At 42.1% G+C, this 18,296-nt stretch overlaps 1 protein-coding gene across 1 annotated transcript in view; it reads left to right on the top strand.

Annotated features, from left to right (window-relative positions):
* The window catches only part of SHQ1 (SHQ1, H/ACA ribonucleoprotein assembly factor), a 121,062-nt gene that overhangs the window by 56,493 nt on the left and 46,273 nt on the right, over positions 1 to 18,296 (top strand). The window contains exon 5 of the mRNA XM_015565067.1: positions 1,965 to 2,077. Coding sequence (XP_015420553.1) covers positions 1,965 to 2,077 — 113 coding nt within the window. The remainder of the gene's footprint in view (positions 1 to 1,964; positions 2,078 to 18,296) is intronic.

Raw genomic sequence — 18,296 nt, 5'->3', positions numbered from 1 at the left:
CACACGCGTGCGATTGGCGCCAGTGAGAGCTTTATATGCATCATGCATGCATGAGTCAACTTAGCCCTTTATATATATAAAATAAACTTGCTTAATTAGACCTGCTTTCAGATGTAGCTAAACTTTTTCCAGCCTAGTGAAGCACCTCAACTTCTCTTTCAGCAAAACAGCAGTAAATATCAACATGGAGCAGATTATTTTTGTAGATCATGCAGGGAGAACAAAGGGTAAAATACTTAACTGCAGCAGTTTTTGACTATATTCTGCACAGTGAGAAAACCTGAAGTCTTTTTCAAGGTCCACCATTTCTTGTTTCCAATTGGGTCAAGTTTTTAAACTTTCTAAATCTCCGTTCCGGCTAATGAAAAGAAAACAGGATTTTACCAAGTTTCCTATCTACCTACTCCAGGACTTTTGTGAGGATCAAATGAGACGAAGCACAGGAAAATGATTCACAGACATTCGGTTAAAGTATGAAATGTATGCATCTGACTATAAAGCAGGTCATGTTCCTGGGCTGAAGAAACAGCAAGGAGGGAGAGGAAGCCGGGCGTTGCTATGTTACATCATTACCTGGCACCCACAGCAACTGTTTCCTGGCTGGGCTGGGCTGTGGGCCACATTTTGCATCATGGGGTCCCGGCAGCATTAGCTGCGATTTGGTGGGGGGTTGCTCTGGGGTGGTGGCAGGGCCTGTGTCCCACTTGGGGGAAGCCAAGTTTTGCTTTGTGGGAGCCAGTTCTGTAGTGCCAGTGCATGTCACAGTAGCTCCTGCATTGAACGTCTTCCCCGTTGGTCAGTGTGCATCATAGCAACCAGTCGGATGGTCGGACACTTAGCATATTAGCCTTTTATATATATATAGACTAGAGGCCTGGTGCACGGGATTTGTGCACTTGGTGGGGGGGGTGTTTCTCAGCTTGGCCTGCGCCCTTTCACAGTCTGGGAGCCCTCGGGGGATGTCCGACTGAAGGCTTAGGCACGGGGAGTGTGCCAGAACCATCAGTTGGACATCCATAGCGCTGCCACAGACGTGGGAAAGGCTCCCACCACTACTGCTGCACTTGCCACCCGCAATCCTGGCTTCTGGCTGAGCGGTGCTCCCCTGGTGGTCAGTGCGCATCATAGCAAGTGTTTTTTCCCGACGTTTAGTCAATTTGCTTATTAACCTTTTATTATGTAGGACTAGAGGCCCAATGCACGAAATTCGTACAAGAGTAGGCCTTTCTTACCCTGGCTGCCTGCACCAGCTTCCCTTTGGCACCTAAGACCCAGGCTTCCTTCCAGCCGCCAGCAGGCACCTGGGACCGGGGCTTCCCTCACAGCCCCAGCTTTGTCTAGAACAGTGGTTCTCAACCTTCCTAATGTTGCGACCCTTTAATACAGTTCCTCATGTTGTGGTGACCCCCAATTTCATTGTTACAAGTTGAACATAATTAAAGTGTAGTGATTAATCACAAAAACAATATGTAATTATATATGTGTTTTCCGATGGTCTTAGGAGAGCCCTATGAAAGGGTCGTTCGACCCCCAAAGGGGTCTCAACCCACAGGTTGAGAACCGCTGGGCTAGAAGGACATCCAGAAGGGTGTCAAGTCTAATTAGCATATTATGCTTTTATTATTATAGATGTTTTTAATAAAACTTTCAGATCTCTAATAGTAAATGGGGACTTATGGAGAATTAAATGTTCTGCCAGCTTACAAGGCTTTGTTTCATTCTGTTTTTTTAAGCTTATATAGCCTTAATATATCTTTAAAAGTTTGTTGTAAGAATTAAATAATTTTTGCTTGGCAAGTAGTAGGTTTTTAACAAACATTTGCTGGATTTGAATCAAAATGTCACAGGTAGTATCATGGCTTACTGATCAATTAGATTCTTCCTGTGTTTTGACAATTTGTATAAAATTAGACTTGCCAGTGCTAAAATAAGAGATAGCAATTATTTTTTCTTGGTGTCTTTAGGATGAATTCAGTGACGTCATTGATATTAAGGATCCAGATTTTACTCCTGCAGCTGAACGCAGGCAGAAACGCCTGGCTGCTGAGGTGGCCAAATTTGATCCTGATCATTATCTGTGAGTATTGATTTTTTTGAGGATTAAATAATTTGTTTATAAATTTTGAGTGTCTTTTTAACTATGTTAGGTATGTGCTTTTTGGATTCTGGAAATTATTGAAGGCTTAAAGCCTTAATTGACATCTGAATTAACTTACCACTTTAAAAACCTTTGTGATGTTTGTAGAATGTTGCTTCTTAGCAGTTCATTCTAGCAGAGAGCTCTTCTAACATGCTTCTTTGAGATTTTTCTCTCCAGGCTTAAAAATAGAACACTGAATCCGAACATAGTTGCACTTTAAGTAGGCTTTTTGTTGTGATTAATGGTGTTGATGAATTTAAATCTACATTTACTGCATTTCTTGGCTGATCCATGGTTTTCCTAACACTTTCATCCACTAGCACCAGTATCCAGTTTCAAATTAATAAATAATGACTTTTTATCATTAATAGGTAAATAATCACTTGAGGAGAGACTGTGATGTGTTCTATTTGTTATGATAGCAACACTTCTTCCAAGGAAGCAAGTGTTATCTGGCCTTTATGTAGCTGGGTTCTCCTACTCTAAGTTGATTCAGCCCTCAATTATTATTCTTCCTAAGCTCTGGGCCAACAACTTCTGTTATATATGCAGCTATCATATTATTCTTATCTATATACTAGAGGCCCAGTGCATGAAACTTGACTGAATGGCAGAACAACCGATCGCTATGATGCACACTGACCACCAGGGGGCAAACACTCAATGCAGGAGCTGCCCCCAGCCCGCAGGCCCCAACCCAGCCAAGGCGGGTGCCAGCAGGGGCTCCCCAATTGCCCTGCTGGTCACCCCACAGATTGACCCTGATCACTGGCCAGACCTAGCGATCCTACCTGTTCACGAGTTTCATGCACTGGGCCTCTAGTAGGATATAAAACCTTAAGTGACTATTCGACTGGTAGCTATGACACGCATTGACCACCAGGGGGCAGATGCTCCAACTGGTGGGTTAGCTTGCTGCCGGTGTCCAGCTGATCGGGACTGGGCGAAACAGGCCAGACACGCCCTGAAGCCCTCCTGCAGTCCCTCCCCAGCTAGCCAACCTCCCGCAGTCCTTCCCCAGCCCCGATTGTGCACCAGTGGGGTCTCTCGGCCTGGCCTGTGCCCTCTCGCAATTCGGGATCTCTTGCAGGTATCTATATATATAAAAGCCTAAGTGACTGTTTGACCAGTAGCTATGATGCGCGCTGACCACCAGGGGGCAGATGCTCAGCGCACAGGCATGGAAACATGGAACAGATGGATAAATCTCAGAGGGAAAGCGGGAGGGGAGGGAGAGATTAACCAAAGGCCTTATATGCATACTAGAGGCCCGGTGCACGGATTCCTAAACCAGTGGGGTCCCTCGGCGTAGCCTGTGGGGATGGGGCCAAAACTGGTAGTCCAATGCCGCCTGCTGCTCCTGCTTATCCTGGCCCTGCTGCGCTTGCTGCCGCCACGAGTTGGTAGGCTTGCTGCCACTCTGCTGCGGTCTCTGGGCTGCAGCAGCCAGCTGTGAGCCCTGTGTCTGGCGCCCATTGGTCAGCTGAGCTTTGCTCCCTCTGTGGGAGTGCACAGATCACCATGGGGCAGCTCCTGTGTTGAGCATCTGCTCCCTGGTGATCAGTGTGCATCATAGTGACCAGTTGACTGGCCGTTCAGTTGCTTAGGCTTTTATATATATAGACTAGAGGCCCGGTGCATGAAATTCATGCACGGGGTGGGGGTGCGGTCCCTCAGCCCAACCTCCACCCTCTCCAATCTGGGAGCCCTCAGGGGATGTCCTACTGGCAGCTTGTGCCCACTCCTCGTGGTTCTCTGCTCTGTGTGGGGCCTGCCTGCTCCACACCCTGGTGATGGGCAAGCAGGCCCTGCTGGGTGCTGCCTGCGGGCCACGCTTGGCTCCTAGGCTCACATTGCTGGGGTGACGCCGCCAGCGTCCTGCCCTGACCACTATGGGCGCCGCCATCTTTGTCACGGAGTGACAGTTAATTTGCATATTACTCTTTTATTAGATAGGACTAGAGGCCCAGGGTCCCTTTGCCTGGCCTGCAGGGATAGGGCTGAATCCGGCCTGGTGCACAGATTTGTGCACTGGTGGGGTCCCTCAGCTTGTCCTGTGGGGATCAGGCTGAAACCAGCAGGTCAATGTCCCCCGAGGGGTCCAGGATTGTGAGAGGGCGCAGGCTAGGCCGAGGGACCCCACTGGTGCACGATCAGGGCCGTGGAGGGACGCAGGAGGTTGGCCAGCTGGAGAGGGACCATGGGAAGGCTCCAGGGCATGTCCGGCCCTTCTTACTCAGTTCCGATTGGCCGGACGCCAGCAGCCGGTCATATCTTCTGCCTTCTGGTGGTCAGTGCACATCATAGCAAGCGGTTAAGTGACCTTAGAATATCATTAGCATATTACGCTTTGATTGGTTGAACAGCCAACTGGTCGAACGGACACTTAGCATATTAAGCTTCTGTTATATAGGACTAGAGGCCTGGTGCACAAAAATTTGTGCACTCGGGGTGGGGGGGTCCCTCATCCCGCCTGTGTCCTCTCGCAGTCTGGGACCCCTCGGAGGATGTCCACCTGCTGGTTTAGGCCCGCTCCCTGGGGGGATAGGGCCTAAGCTGGCACTCAGACATCCCTCTGGGTCAATTTGCATATTACCCTTTTATTATATAGGATGTTGAATAATAGCGATGAGAATGGACATCCTTGTCTTGTTCCTGACCTTAAAGAAAAAGCTTTCATTGTTTCACCATTGAGTATAATATTAGCTGAGGGTTTGTCATTAATGACCTTCATTATGTTGAGGTACTTTCCTTCTATACATACACTCTTTTATTGAGTGAATCATGAATGGATGTTGTAACTTGTCTATTGCTTTTTCACTATCTGTTGATATGAGCATATGATTTTTATCCTTTATTTTGTTAATGTGTATTACATGGATCAGTTTGTGTATGCTGCAACATCCTGTGCCCCTGATAGTATTTTGTTTAGGATTTGTGCATCTGTGTTCATCAGAGATATTGGTCTTTAATTTTCTTTCTGTGTGTTACCTTTGCCAGGCTTTATGTCCTAAAATGAATTTGAAAGTATTGCTGCTGCTTCAGCTTTTTGGAAGAGTTTGAGAAGAATAGTTATTAAATCTTCCAATGCCTAGTAGAATTCACTAGTAAAGCCATCTGGTCCTGGACTTTTGCTTCATGGGGGGTCTTTAATAGATGTTTTAATTTTCTCTCTGTTGACTGGTCTATTTAGATTTCCCAGGTCTTCATGATTTAGTCTAGGAAGGTTATACATTTCTACAAAGTTGTCCATTTCTTTAGGTTATTGAATTTGGCAGCATTTAGCCTTTCATAGTATGGTATAGTCCTTTGTATTTCTGTGGTGTCTGTTGTAACTTTTCCTCTTTTATTTCTGATATTGTTTGAGTCTAGTGATTCTGATATTAGTAAGTCTAGCCAGAGGTTTGTCAATTTTATTAATCTTTAAGAACCAGCTCTTTGTTGCATTAATTTTTTTCAATTGTCTTTTTGTTTTCTATTTTGTTTAAGTCCACTCTAATTTTTAATATTTCCTTCCTTCTACTGATTTTGGGCCTTGTTTTTTCTTTTTATAGTTCTTCAAAGTGAAATGTTACATTGTTTATTTGAGATTTTTATTGTTTCTTAAGGAAGGCCTGTAACAATACAAACTTGCCTCTTATTACTGCTTTTGCTGTAACCTCCAAATTTTGCTATGTCTTACTGTTATTCTACATTTCTGTATTTGTCTTTTGATCTTTTATTTCTTCTTTGACCCAGTCCCTATTTAGTAGCATGTGTTTTTCTTTAATCCTTACCCAAGAATATGCTTATTGATTTTAGAGAGAAGGGGTAGAGAGGAAGAGGGAGAGAAAGAGAGGTACATTGATGTGAGAGAGAACATTGATTGATTGCCTTCTGTATGTGCCCCAATCAGGGATTGAAACTGCAACCTAGGTATGTGCCCTGACTGGGAATTGAGCCCATGATCTTTCTGTATGTGGGACAATGCTCCATGCAACTGAGCCACACTGACCAGGGCAGCAGCATGTTGTTTAATCTTCACCAATTTCTACTTTTTTCCCACTTTCTTCTTTCAATATATTTCTAATTTGAAAGCATTGTGGTTGGAGAATGTGTGTGATATGATTTCAGTCTTCTGAGGCTAGTTTTGTGTCCAACATATGGTCTATCCTTGAAAATGTTCTATGTGCATTAGAGGAGAATATATAATCTGGTTTTCTGGGATGAAAAGCTCTTCGATTATCTCCAGTTCTAGTGTGTTATTTAATGTCAACATTTCCTTATTTATTTTGTTAGACTGATCTGTCCATTGCTGTGAATGGGATATTTAAGTTCTCCACTATAATTGTGTTTTTGTCAGTATTTTTCTTTAGTTTTGTTAGTAGTTGCTTTATATATTTAGGTGTTTAATATGTATATTGAAAAGTGGTGTCTTCTTGATTTATTATTCCTCCCTCTATAAAATGTTCATCTTTGTCTCTTCTTTCCTTTTTATCTTGAAATCTTTTTTTTTAGATATAAGTGTAGCTAGAGTCACTTCTTTGGAGTATTGTTTTCCACCTCAAATCACTTTGAATCTTTGTTTGTCCTTGCAACTGACGTGTGTCTCCTGAAAGCAGCATGTAGATGGGTTTTGTGTTTTGATTCAACCCTCTACTCTGTGCCTTTTAATTGGTGAGTTAAGTTGTTCTGCATTCACGGTGACTATTGATATATAAGCATTTTCTATAGCCATTTTATTTTTTGTTTTCTGTTATCTTTATTCCATTTTTTCTTGAATTTCTGTCTTTTTATTTTTAGTTTGGTGTTATTCTATGATTTTTATGTTATATATCTCAGTTCTAGACTTTATTTCATGGTTATAATTAGGTTCATGTAAAAGAAAGTTTCATATATACACTGTCCTTTTCCTTTTGTGCATTTTATCTCCATTTCCCTGTGCAAATTCAGACCTTTACCTCCTTCCCTTTTATGTTTTAGTTGTCACAAATTATCCCTTTCTATATTGTGAGTTCATTTCTCAATTGCAGGAGCTGTTGTCTTTTTAAATGTTTTTTACCTCTCTTAACCTTTATGTTATATTTAAGTCTATATTATCATGTTCTGAATAAGGGTTGCTATTTCCTATTTTTGTTTCTCTGTTAGTTATCTTACTCATAGTTTTGTATTCTATTATCTTTTGTTTTAGGTAGAATGCCCTTCAGTGTTTCCTGTAATGCAAGTCTTCTGGTGGTAAAGTCCCTCAGCTCCTGTGTGCCTGGAAAAGTCTTCATTTTCCTTTATATTTAAAAGATATCTTTGCTGGATGTATTATTCTTGGCTGGTGAATTTTTTTTAACAATTTGAATATTTTATTCCAAACTTTTCTAGCTTGTAGGATTTCTAGTGAAAAAAAAAAACAAAACAAAACCATGATGATAATTTAGTGGGATTTCTAGTATGGGTTACCATCTTTTATTTCCTGGATGCCTTGAGAATTCTTTCTTTGACATTAATTTTTGGCAGTTTTAATATATTGTTCTTTGAAAGGCCTTTTGGATTGAGATAATTAGATATTCTGTTTGCTTCTTAGATTTGAGGTTCCAGTTTGTTCCATAGGTTTGTAAGTTCTCATTGGTTATTTGTTTGAATCGGTGGTTTATTCCCCTCCCCGTTCTTACCCTTCTGTAATACACATTTTTCTTATATTGCTCTTTCTGATGGAGTCAAATAGTTCTTCTAGAGCTCTTCCTTATTCTCTTCCCTTCCCTTCCATTTCCTTTCCTTCTCTTCTCTTCTCTTCTAAGTCCCTCTTTTTTCCATGTACATTATTTCTGTATTTTTATCTTTAGTATTTCTAATTCTTTCCTCCTTCAGGTCAGCTCTATTTCTTCATCTTTTTTATTGTTCCTCATTTCCAGAGTTTCTATTTATTTTTTTTAAGTTTCACTATCTTTGATCAGGTACTCCTTTTATTCATTGATTTTATTTCTGAGTTGATTAAACTGCCTTTTAGAGTTTTCTTAGATCACAACTGATATTTTTTTTTAGAACTCCAGTCTTGGATTCTGTATTTTTAAAACAAAATTATCCTTATTGTTGGAAGTATACAATGGGTCCGAGGCTACCTGTCACTACATGAGCCAAATTAACCGTTTGACTGCTAAGGAGCACTATCGCGCTCTTCTTATTTAAAACAAATTTATGTAAACAATTGGTATTTTTTAATTTTCGTTGTTGCAAAGCAATACAAGTGAGTTTATTGTATAAAAAGTGTTTTACATTTTTTCCCATACACGCGCAATTAGTGCTGCAGTTTTGGCATATGTCCGAAAAAATACGTCAGCAGCCAAACGGTTAAGTAAGGACAGGGTTGAATCTATAGAATTATTTGGGTTGTATAGACATTTTAATGATGTTAATTCTACCAATTCATGAGCATGCTATATTCTTCCTCTGTCTCTTTTTTCAATGTCCTATAGTTTTTTGAGTATAGGTCTTTTTACCTCTTTGGCTAAGTTTATTCCAAAGTATCTTTTTTTTGTGGCACTGGTAAATGGTATTTCTTTTAATTTCTCTTTCTGAGAATACATTATTAGTGTATAAAAAAGCATTGGTTTCTGGGTGATAATTTTGGATCCTGGTACATTGCCAAATTCATGTATTAAATCTAGTAGCTTCCTGGTGGAGTCTTTAGGGTTTTCCATATACAACATCATGTCATCTATATATATAAAAATCTAAGTGACCGGAACGATCCGTTGCTATGATGTGCGCTGACCATCGGGGAAGACATTAATTATCTAACACTACAACTCAAAGAGTTAGCCAATGGGGCCTGCCAACCAACTTCCTGGTTTTTCCCCCTGGCTAGCAGGCCCCAATTTCCTGATTGGGGCTGGGCCCTCGGGCTGGCACGGGGAACTGGGAGTGGGTGGTGGTGGTAACGGCCCCTTTCCCAGGGGTGCCAAGGGCCAGCTCCTTCCTCAGGGCCGGTGGCCAACCTCCCAGGTCCCTCCCCCAATTCTCCCCGTGGCCGGCAGGCTCCAATCAGCTGCCAACCGCCTGCCGTGCTGGCGGTTGGCCCCCCAACCTGGCTGGCAGGCCCTGGTCACCCGATTGGGGCCTGCTGGCCAACCTCCCAGTCCCTCACCCCCAGCCAGCAGGTCCCGATCGCCTGATTAGGGCCGGGCCCTAGACTGGGAAGGGGAACCGGGGGTGGATAGTGGCGGATGCCTGGCAAGGGAAGCGGGGGAGGCAGGGAACCTGATTGGCCCTGATTGCTGGCCAGGCCTAAGGACTAAACCCGTGCATGAATTTCATGCACCAGGACTCTAGTCTGTAAATAATGACAGTTTTACTTCTTTCTTTCCAATTTAGATGCCTTTCATTCTTTCTTGTAGTGTGATTGCTGTGGCTAGGATTTCCCATATTACATTGCACAGGAGTGGTGAAAGCAGACATCCCTGTCTTGTTCCTGTTCTTAGGGGATATGGTTTTAGTTTTGCTTGGTAGAACTCCCCTGTAAAGCCATCTGGACCAGGGCTTTTGTTTGCTGGCAGATTTTTGATTGCTGCCTCAATTCCTTTGGTAGTTATCAACCTATTCAGGTTTTTTTATGCTTCTTGATTGACTTTTGGGAGCTTGTAGTTTTCTAAAAATGTGTCCATTTCATCTAGGTTGTCCATTTTGTTGGAATAAGAGTTGTTCCTAGTATTTTTGTATAATCCTTTGTATTTCTGTGGGATCGGTTGTTACTTCACCTCTTTCATTTCTGATTTTTCTTTGATCTCTTTGGTAACCTAGTCATTATTTGGTAACCCAGTCATAGAATGCTATATAGCCTCCAGGTGTTTGATTTTTTAAATTGTTTTTATTGTAACTGATTTCCAGTTTTATGTCATTGTGATCTGAGAAGAATCTTGAAATGATTTCTATCTTTTTGAATTTGAAGAGAGTTTGCCTATGTCCCAATATGTGGTCTATCTTTGAAAATGACTTGTGTTCACTTGAGAAGAATGTATATTCTGTGACTTTGGAGTGAAATGTTCTGAAGATGTTAATTAATTCCATCTGATCTAGTGAGTAATTTAGGATTGATGTTTCTTTGCTGACTTTTTGTTTAGAAGATTTGTTCAGTGATGTTAGTGGGGTATTAAAGTCCCCTACTATGACTGTATTGTTGTCAATCTCTCCCTTGATATCCTCCAGAAGTTTTTTTTATGTATTTGGGTGCTCCTATATTGGGTGCATATATGTTTACCAGAGTTATATCTTTTTCTTGAATTGCTCCCTCTCTGATTAGCCAATGGGAAGGGTAGCGAAGTTATGGTTTATTACCATGTTTCTCTATTATTAGATAGGATGCCTATGTTCCTTCTTCCCTTCCTATTTCTTCTTTTTACAGCAGTTGCTTTAGCCTTCCTTGCATTCTTGGCTTGGTGGTAATAAACTCCCTTAGTCCTTTTTTTGTCTGTGAAGCTCCTGACTTCACCCTCAACTTTGATTGATAGCCTTGCTGGGTACAGTATTATTAGATTTAGACCCTTGTTTTGCATGACTTTATATATTTCATTCCATTCCATTCTCTTGTGGCCTGATGTGTTTCTGTTGAAAAGTCAGTTGATATTCTAATTGGAGATCCCTTGTAGGTAACTTTCTGTCTGTCTCTGGTAGCCTTTAAGATTCTTACTTTGTTGTTGGTGTTTGCCAATTTAATTATGATGTTTCTTGGTGTCGGTCTTTTGGGTTCATCTTATTTGGGACTCTGTGAGCTTCTTAGACTTGTGTGTGTTTTTTCTTCCCTATATCAGGGAAGTTTACTGTCATTATCTCTTCAAACAGGTTTTCTATTCCGTGCTCAGTTTCCTCTCCTTCTAGCACCCTGATGATGCAGATGTTGTTTTATTTTATGTTATCCCAGAGTTCTCTTAGGCTCTCCTCCTGTTTTTTAAGTTTTTTTTTTTTTCTAGATGCTGCTCTGCTCGGGTCTTTTCCCCCACCTTGTCTTCTAGCACACTGATGCAGTACTCCGCTTCTTGTAGTCTACTGTTAATGCTTTCTATTGAGCTCTTTATTGCAGCAGTGTCATTTTTTATTTCTTCTTGGTTCTTCATTTTCTCTTGGTTCTTACACATATTGTTGAATTTGTCCATCCTTTTCAGTGACTTTATGACCATTTCTGTGAATTCTTTCTCTGACATATTGCTTGCCTCCATTTCTTTTACTTCCTTTTCTGGCGATTCCTCCTTGTCTTTCATATGTAGGCTGTTTCTGTGTCTCCCTGTGATCACTCCTCTCCAGGTGTCTGGTTATGTAGCTTTCTCTCTCCTGCATTGACTTAAACGCACAAGATACAACACAAGAAGACACAACACACTGGGCACTAAACACAAATGTATTCACAATACTAATAATCCCAAATAAAGGTGACCACCAGGGAAAAGAAAAGTAGGAGATAGAAAAGAGTGCAAAAATGATATTGAGAGAAGGAGAAAAATGTAAGAGAGAAAAGAGAGAAGAAAAAAGAAGGGGAAAAATATGTATACTAGAGGACCAGTGTGCATGAAATCGTGCGTGAGTAGCTTGCTTCCGCTTGCCTCAGCTTCCCGCCCTGCTCTCCACCGCTTGTAGCTTGCTGCCCCGCCATCCGCTACTCATATCTCTCCACTGCTTGTAGCTCACTGCCCCGCCCTCTGCCACTCATAGCCCTCTGCTGCTAGTGGCCTTTCTCCACTTGTAGCCCTCAGCTGCTTGTAGCTCTCCACTGCTAGTAGGTCACGCCCCTCCCCGCCCACCACGAGAGGCGCTGCTCATAGGCCAGGGGGAGGGACTGAGAGGTGCTCAGTGCACCTCCTGGTGACTGCTCTTGGTCATTACAGCATTATAACCACTGGGTTTTTATTATATAGATAGGGAGAAAACTCCAATCAAACAACAACTAATCCAAAAAATGCAAACAACAAACACCCAGAGATAAATGCAAACTACAAACAACAACTAATCCAAAATGTGTAAACTACAAACACCCAAACAACAAACACCCAGAGGAATCTGAGGAGGCAAAGCTTTCTCTAGGCGATATCTGATCTTTCTGTCCACTAATCGCCTCACCAGCCATGTTTAATTTGCCAATTCCAGGTGGGTGTTATTCGATTCAACTGTTTCTTCTGTCTGCTCTGTGAGAAGGTGCAGGACTCGTTTGCACATTTGCACTACTTTGTCTCCCCCTGGACAGATTTTTTAGGTGCCTGCAGCCAGGGAGACTGGAGTCCCGGTATTCCTGGATTCGCAGCTGAGGCAGCTGGTCCCAGGGTGTTGTGGTTGTAGGATCCTGGGAGGTATCCAAGGTCTCCCTGGTTGAAGGTAAGGCTGGGTTCCCAATCACAGCTGCTCTCCCCTTCACGATGGCGTGGTCTCTGTGGCAGAGTTGGCCGCTCCGGGAGAGATTTCAGCAGTAATAGAGGCTGCCCGGCCAGGGGAACCTGGTCCACTAGTCCCCATCAGTCCATTGGAATATAGCTGTCCCTCATTCACAAATACAAACATTCACCGCACGTCCACGCACTCTCCTTTCGCATTCTCACACTATCTTGCAGCCTGCTGTCCTGTAGGCAGCCATCTTGGATCCCCCAGTTTTTCTGTATTCTAGTTGTAATTCCAGTTTGGTTCTGGGAGCTTGTCTATTCAGCATCCATTTACTCTGCCACCATTTTTTTAAAAAAATATATATTTCTTTATTGATTTCAGAGAGGAAGGGAGGAGAGAGAGATAAAAACATCAATGATGAGAGAGAATCATTGATTGCCTGCCTCCTGCATGCCCCCCACGGGGGATCAAGCCTGCAACCCAGGCATGTGCCCTTGGCTGGAATCGAACCTGGGACCCTTCAATCCGCAGGCTGACGCTCTATCCACTGAGCCAAGCCAGGCAGGGCTCCGCCACCATTTTTCATCTCATCGGATTATCCTTGTTTTTTAAAATCCTTTGTTGTAATATCTGGATGCCAGCATATGTTTCCACCCTCCCGCTATATTTTGTAGTTCAGTAGAATTCTGGCCATATAAACCCAGTGGTTATAATGCTGTGGACAGATGTTGAGGGTAGATGACCCATTTATTATTTTTGGTTATCTGTTTCTTGCCATTTATAATATTTTTGGGGTCTTATTTTTACATTAAAGTAATGTTGAAGGCATCTTGAGAAATTTTTTCTAGTCCTTCTTTTGTTTATTTTAGCCAAGTTTTTATATTTCTCTTGCTGAGAATGTGCTTTTTTTCCTTCCCTGAAAAATTGTGTTTTAATTGTTGGTATATGTTTTGCTTCAACTAGGTAATAAAAATCTTGCCTGTTTCCTCTCTTGGGAGAAAATAAAATAATTTAGTCAACATTTAAATATGTGTGAGATAAGAAAAGGGACAAAAATGATCAGATAGCGTTTGCATCCCACTTTAAATTGTAATTTTCAGTGCTAAAATTTATTAAAGAAGATGGTATGCTGATCAGGCTTCTGGATTTATTGAGAACTCAAGACAAGTAGTAATTAGGAGGCTGAGAAGAGGATCATCTACTTCCAAAAGGGTCTCTATTCAAAACACCTTGCTTAGGGAAAAGCATTAAAATGCAACTTCATTTACTTATTTTTTCATGTACACACTTATTTGTTCAGTAACTATTTTTCGAATGAACTTTGTGCCAGGCAGTTTGATAGCTAGCAAGGAGCATGTGGTGACTATGACGAGGTCGCTGCACTCACGGGGCTTGCATTTAGTGGGGCAGTACACAGTATTCCAATTGTGATTAAGTGCCAGGTTAAGGTTAAGAGAGCAACTGGGCTTGGTACTAAGTTTTCTATTTCAAACATGTCCAAATTGAACTCATCATTTTACGTTTAAAAACTTCCTGAAATTTCTCCATGGTAGAGAACCTCATTTTTCACGTTAGTCACCCAGGTTAGGGATCTGGGATTCATCTTTGACTTTATCCCACGCTTCCAGTCCATCCTGAAGTTGTATCACTCATCTCTACTATTTCCTTTACTCCGTCTGTTTCTGACCTTCATTTGTGTCCTCCTTATTGTGGCAGTCTCCTTGTTGCCTAACTGATATCTCTTCCTCCAGGCTGGAATTCTGCAAGTCCATCAACTATAAAACCAGCAGTACAGTAGCTTATGTTCCAAAAATGAAAACCTGCCTTAAACTCTTAATGGGTTCTCCTTTGCTTAAAGCATAAGCTTTTTCATCCAATGGTCTTGGCGCCAATTCAGTGCCAACAGGAATCCCCAATATGTGGCTCATTGAAAAAGGAAATTTTATTCATTGCAAACAGCTCAATTTTGATACAGCGGAGCTATGAAAACAGCACAGCTGTGAGGTGGCGCTGTGGTGAGGTGGTGGCCTGGTCTCTCTCTCCAGCTAGACAGCTCTGCTCTGCTGTGTGCTGGTCTGCTTTGCCCTACAGAGGTCTACTCAGTTTTGTGCCAGCCTGCTATTGCGAGACATCTTCAGTGTTTCAGCTATAGCCAGGGAAATGCAGTCTTTGGTGGAAAAGGAAATTTCACTCTCAGAACCAGAGGGGAGCTGAAATATAGACACAATTCTGCCCCCCCCCCCCCCCCCCCCGCCCCAGTCCCTGATTGGTCCATCCTCTGCACATGAGGGCTCCAAATCTTTGCAGTTTGATTGGTCCAAAAGACACTGTCCTGAATTTTCAGAATTGAGATGCTCTGATTGGTCAGTGAAGAAGTTGACAGCTCCAATTGGAAGGAAAAACCTCAGTCCTATTGGCTGAAATAGGATTCCAGGAACTCCTTTATAAGGGCTGGCTGAGATGTCTGGAGCACAGTGTAGGAGACAGTTAGTTATGCAGGCTTCTCTATGAAGTGTCATTTGCATGAGAGGCCCATGTAGAAATGACTGCTAAGACTCTGGTTGTTTTTAGTTTCTTGTTTTTTAAATTTGAGCCCAGTTAGCCACTGGGAGCCCTTTTTAGTAATTTTCTTCTTTCTCAGGGTCCACAGCTTCTAACTTCTTATAATGTCATGTAAAGTTCTTGGTGATATGGCCCTGCCCTTCCTTGCCCACCTTTTATACTGTAGCAGTAATGAATATTTGCATTTCTCCACCCATACCTCTTCTCACACACTTTGTTCTCATGGTATCCCTTCGCCAGCTGTTTTCTCCCTTGTCCATCCTACCTGAATTACTTTTATCTGTAAAGACTGGGCTTAGTTGTCACTCTCTGGTCCCTCTCTCCCAGACTGGTAGGGGAAGCTCTCCTCAGGGCTTCTGTTATAGGTCATCTTGTTTTTACAACATTCTGTTTGTGTGTGTGTGGTACCTATTAACACGTTAAGCACCAGCCTGTTTTGTTTTCCGGACGGAAAGGATAGTGTCAGTCACCGGTGAGTGACTGGGTGCTTAACGTGTTAATTGTGAAGTCCTGAAGGGCAGGGAGTGAGTGTTGCCAATCTTTATCTTTCTGATTTGCATGCATATAGAGGGTACTTGGTGAATGCTTATTGAATTTAATGCATTTAAAAACTTGAAAATAATTTATTCTGGAAAGTAGACTATTAGCCTCAGATCTGTTCACAAAACTCTCAAATCATGAACACTATAAAAACCATCACAGTTAAATTACTAAAACTATATTAGTGATGTTTTACTCCAAATAATCACTTAAATATTCTGAAATTTTGGGGTGGGGGCAAGGAGAAAGGGGACATGGAGGTGGCAGAGATACTGTTTCATGGATCCAGTATTTTTATTTATTTATTTATGTATGTATGTATGTATGTATTTATTTATTTACACGCTTTTTCTCCTAGGGGAAAAAACAGCATTTTTCAGATGGGCTGTTCTACCTTTGCAGTAAATGTCCTTGGTGCTCCAGTCTCCTAGGCCCTTTTTGCTCCCCCTGACATTTTTCTGGGGCAATTCTGGTCTCTTTGGCCTCCTTAACTGTCCCATGTGTCTCTCTGGAGCAGCAGACTGTTGGACAGGTCTCTGTATGTCCTGAAAGGACAGCTCAGACTCAGCCTATTCCAAGCAGAAGTCATTGTCTCTCTCCTGTCATGTTTGTTAGCATCCTGTGTTCCTGTCTCAATAGAGGTCATCGTTGTCCACTGTATTGTCAAGGCCCAAATCCTGGGCATGGATTTTGACTCCTACACCCTGAGGATTCTAGATTCTAACTATATGTCAGACTTACCCACTTTCCGCCTGCCCACAGCCACGGTCGTATTTAAGGCCACCATTATTTCTGTTCCTTCAGGTCTCTCTAAACCAGTGGTTCTCAACCTGTGGGTCGCGACCCCTTTGGGGGTCGAACGACCCTTTCACAGGGGTTGCCTACAACCATCGGAAACACATATATAATTACATATTGTTTTCATGATTAATCACTATGCTTTAATTATGTTCAATTTGTAACAATGAAAATACATCCTGCATATCAGATATTTACATTAGGATTCATAACAGTAGCAAAATTACAGTTATGAAGTAGCAACGAAAATAATTTTATGGTTGAGGGTCACCACAACATGAGGAACTGTATTAAAGGGTCGCGGCATTAGCAAGGTTGAGAACCACTACTCTAAACCATTTTCTAGGTGGCAGTGAGAGTGATGTTTTAGTCCCCCAAATGCAAAAGCTTTTAAGTACTCAGTTGATCTTAGTACTCTAGATTTTTTAACATGGCTTACAAGGTCATTGTCACCACAACCCATTATTTTCAGCTATTCTCAACATTTTTTTCTTAAATGTGTCTTCTTCTTTCCTAGCCTTTGCTAGCTATTCTTTCAGCCCAGATTATTTTCTTCTACCTCTCTTAACTGGTTAACTGTTAATTACAGTTCAGCTGTTGGCTTAGATATTATTTGCTTCAGCGGCCTTGCCTGCATCCCACCTTCGTTTTGCTATAACATTTATCATAGCACTTATGCTGAGTTATAGTTGTTTGACTCTCCTGGGAGACTGCAGGTACCATGAAGGACAGGATTTCCTGTGTCTTGTTAGCCATGTAACATGCCAGCTATGTAGCAGTGCCCAGCATGGAGCTTGAAACGGGGCACAAAGTTAGTACTTTTGTTGACTTATTTAGCATTTTAGCCACTTTAATTATTTATCTTTTTCGAAGTTCATTTCCTAGAAAAACTTTGCATTCTGATTACTGGATGTAAGTCTGTAATAAACATCAATTCAAAAGAGTATTTCTTCACTTTATTTAAAAGAAATTTTTAATTAGAGTTGATATTTAATATTAAATTAGTTTTAGGTGTATGATATACTGGCTAGACACTTACACAATTTACAAAATGACCCCTCCCCCATAAGTCTAGTACCCACTTGACACCATACATGGTTATTGGAGTATTAATGACTAGATTCCCTCTGCTATACTTTATATCCCTGTGACTATTTTGTAACTATTTTGTACTTCTTAATTCCTTTATCATTTTCACCCACCCCCTCTTCACATCTGGAAACCATAAATTTGAATTTTTCTTACTTTAAAAAGAGATGGTCAAAAGAGAAATATGGGAGAAACCAAGATGGTGGCATAGGTAAACACCTGAAATTGCTGCCTTGCACAACCACTTCAAAAATACAACTAAAAGACAAAACAGACATCATCCAGAACCACAGGAAGGCTGGCTGAGTGGAAATTCTACAACTAGAAGGAAAGAGAAAAGCACACTGAGACTCAGAGGAGGTGCGGAAGTAAAGTGCAGAGGTACGGAGGCATGCAAGGAAAGGGCTGGCAACTGAGGATGCGGTTGTCTTTTTCAATCAGGAAGGAGACACAAGCTCCCAACGGCTCTGAACGCCAGTTCCAGGTGAATCTGGGGACTCAGACTCATACAGGGAGAAACTGGACTGTCTGGCAGCGGACGAACTCGAGGGCAGCTTTCTCTCAGAGGTGCTGGCAGCGATTACCAGGACACTGAGATCAGGGGCCTCTTAGGGCAGGAATGAGGTTCAGCCACAGCTGTTTGCTCCACTCTGTTGATTCCCTGAGACCCCGCCCCACCCAAGCTGTGCAAAGAGACTTTTGCATATGAATGCCCTGGCCCTTTGCAATCTAAAATTATCTAACAAACTGCAGCTGGACCAGAGTGACCCAGAACATCCAAAAGAAGGCCCAAGGCCCCACAGCAGCTTGCATTGCTTCACCGCTGGGCCTACTCTGG

The sequence above is a fragment of the Myotis davidii genome, unplaced genomic scaffold (genome assembly GCF_000327345.1).
Source record: "Myotis davidii unplaced genomic scaffold, ASM32734v1 scaffold630, whole genome shotgun sequence".
Taxonomy (NCBI): domain Eukaryota; kingdom Metazoa; phylum Chordata; class Mammalia; order Chiroptera; family Vespertilionidae; genus Myotis; species Myotis davidii.
Note: the sequence above shows the minus strand (reverse complement) of the source record. Positions and strands in the feature narration are given on the sequence as shown.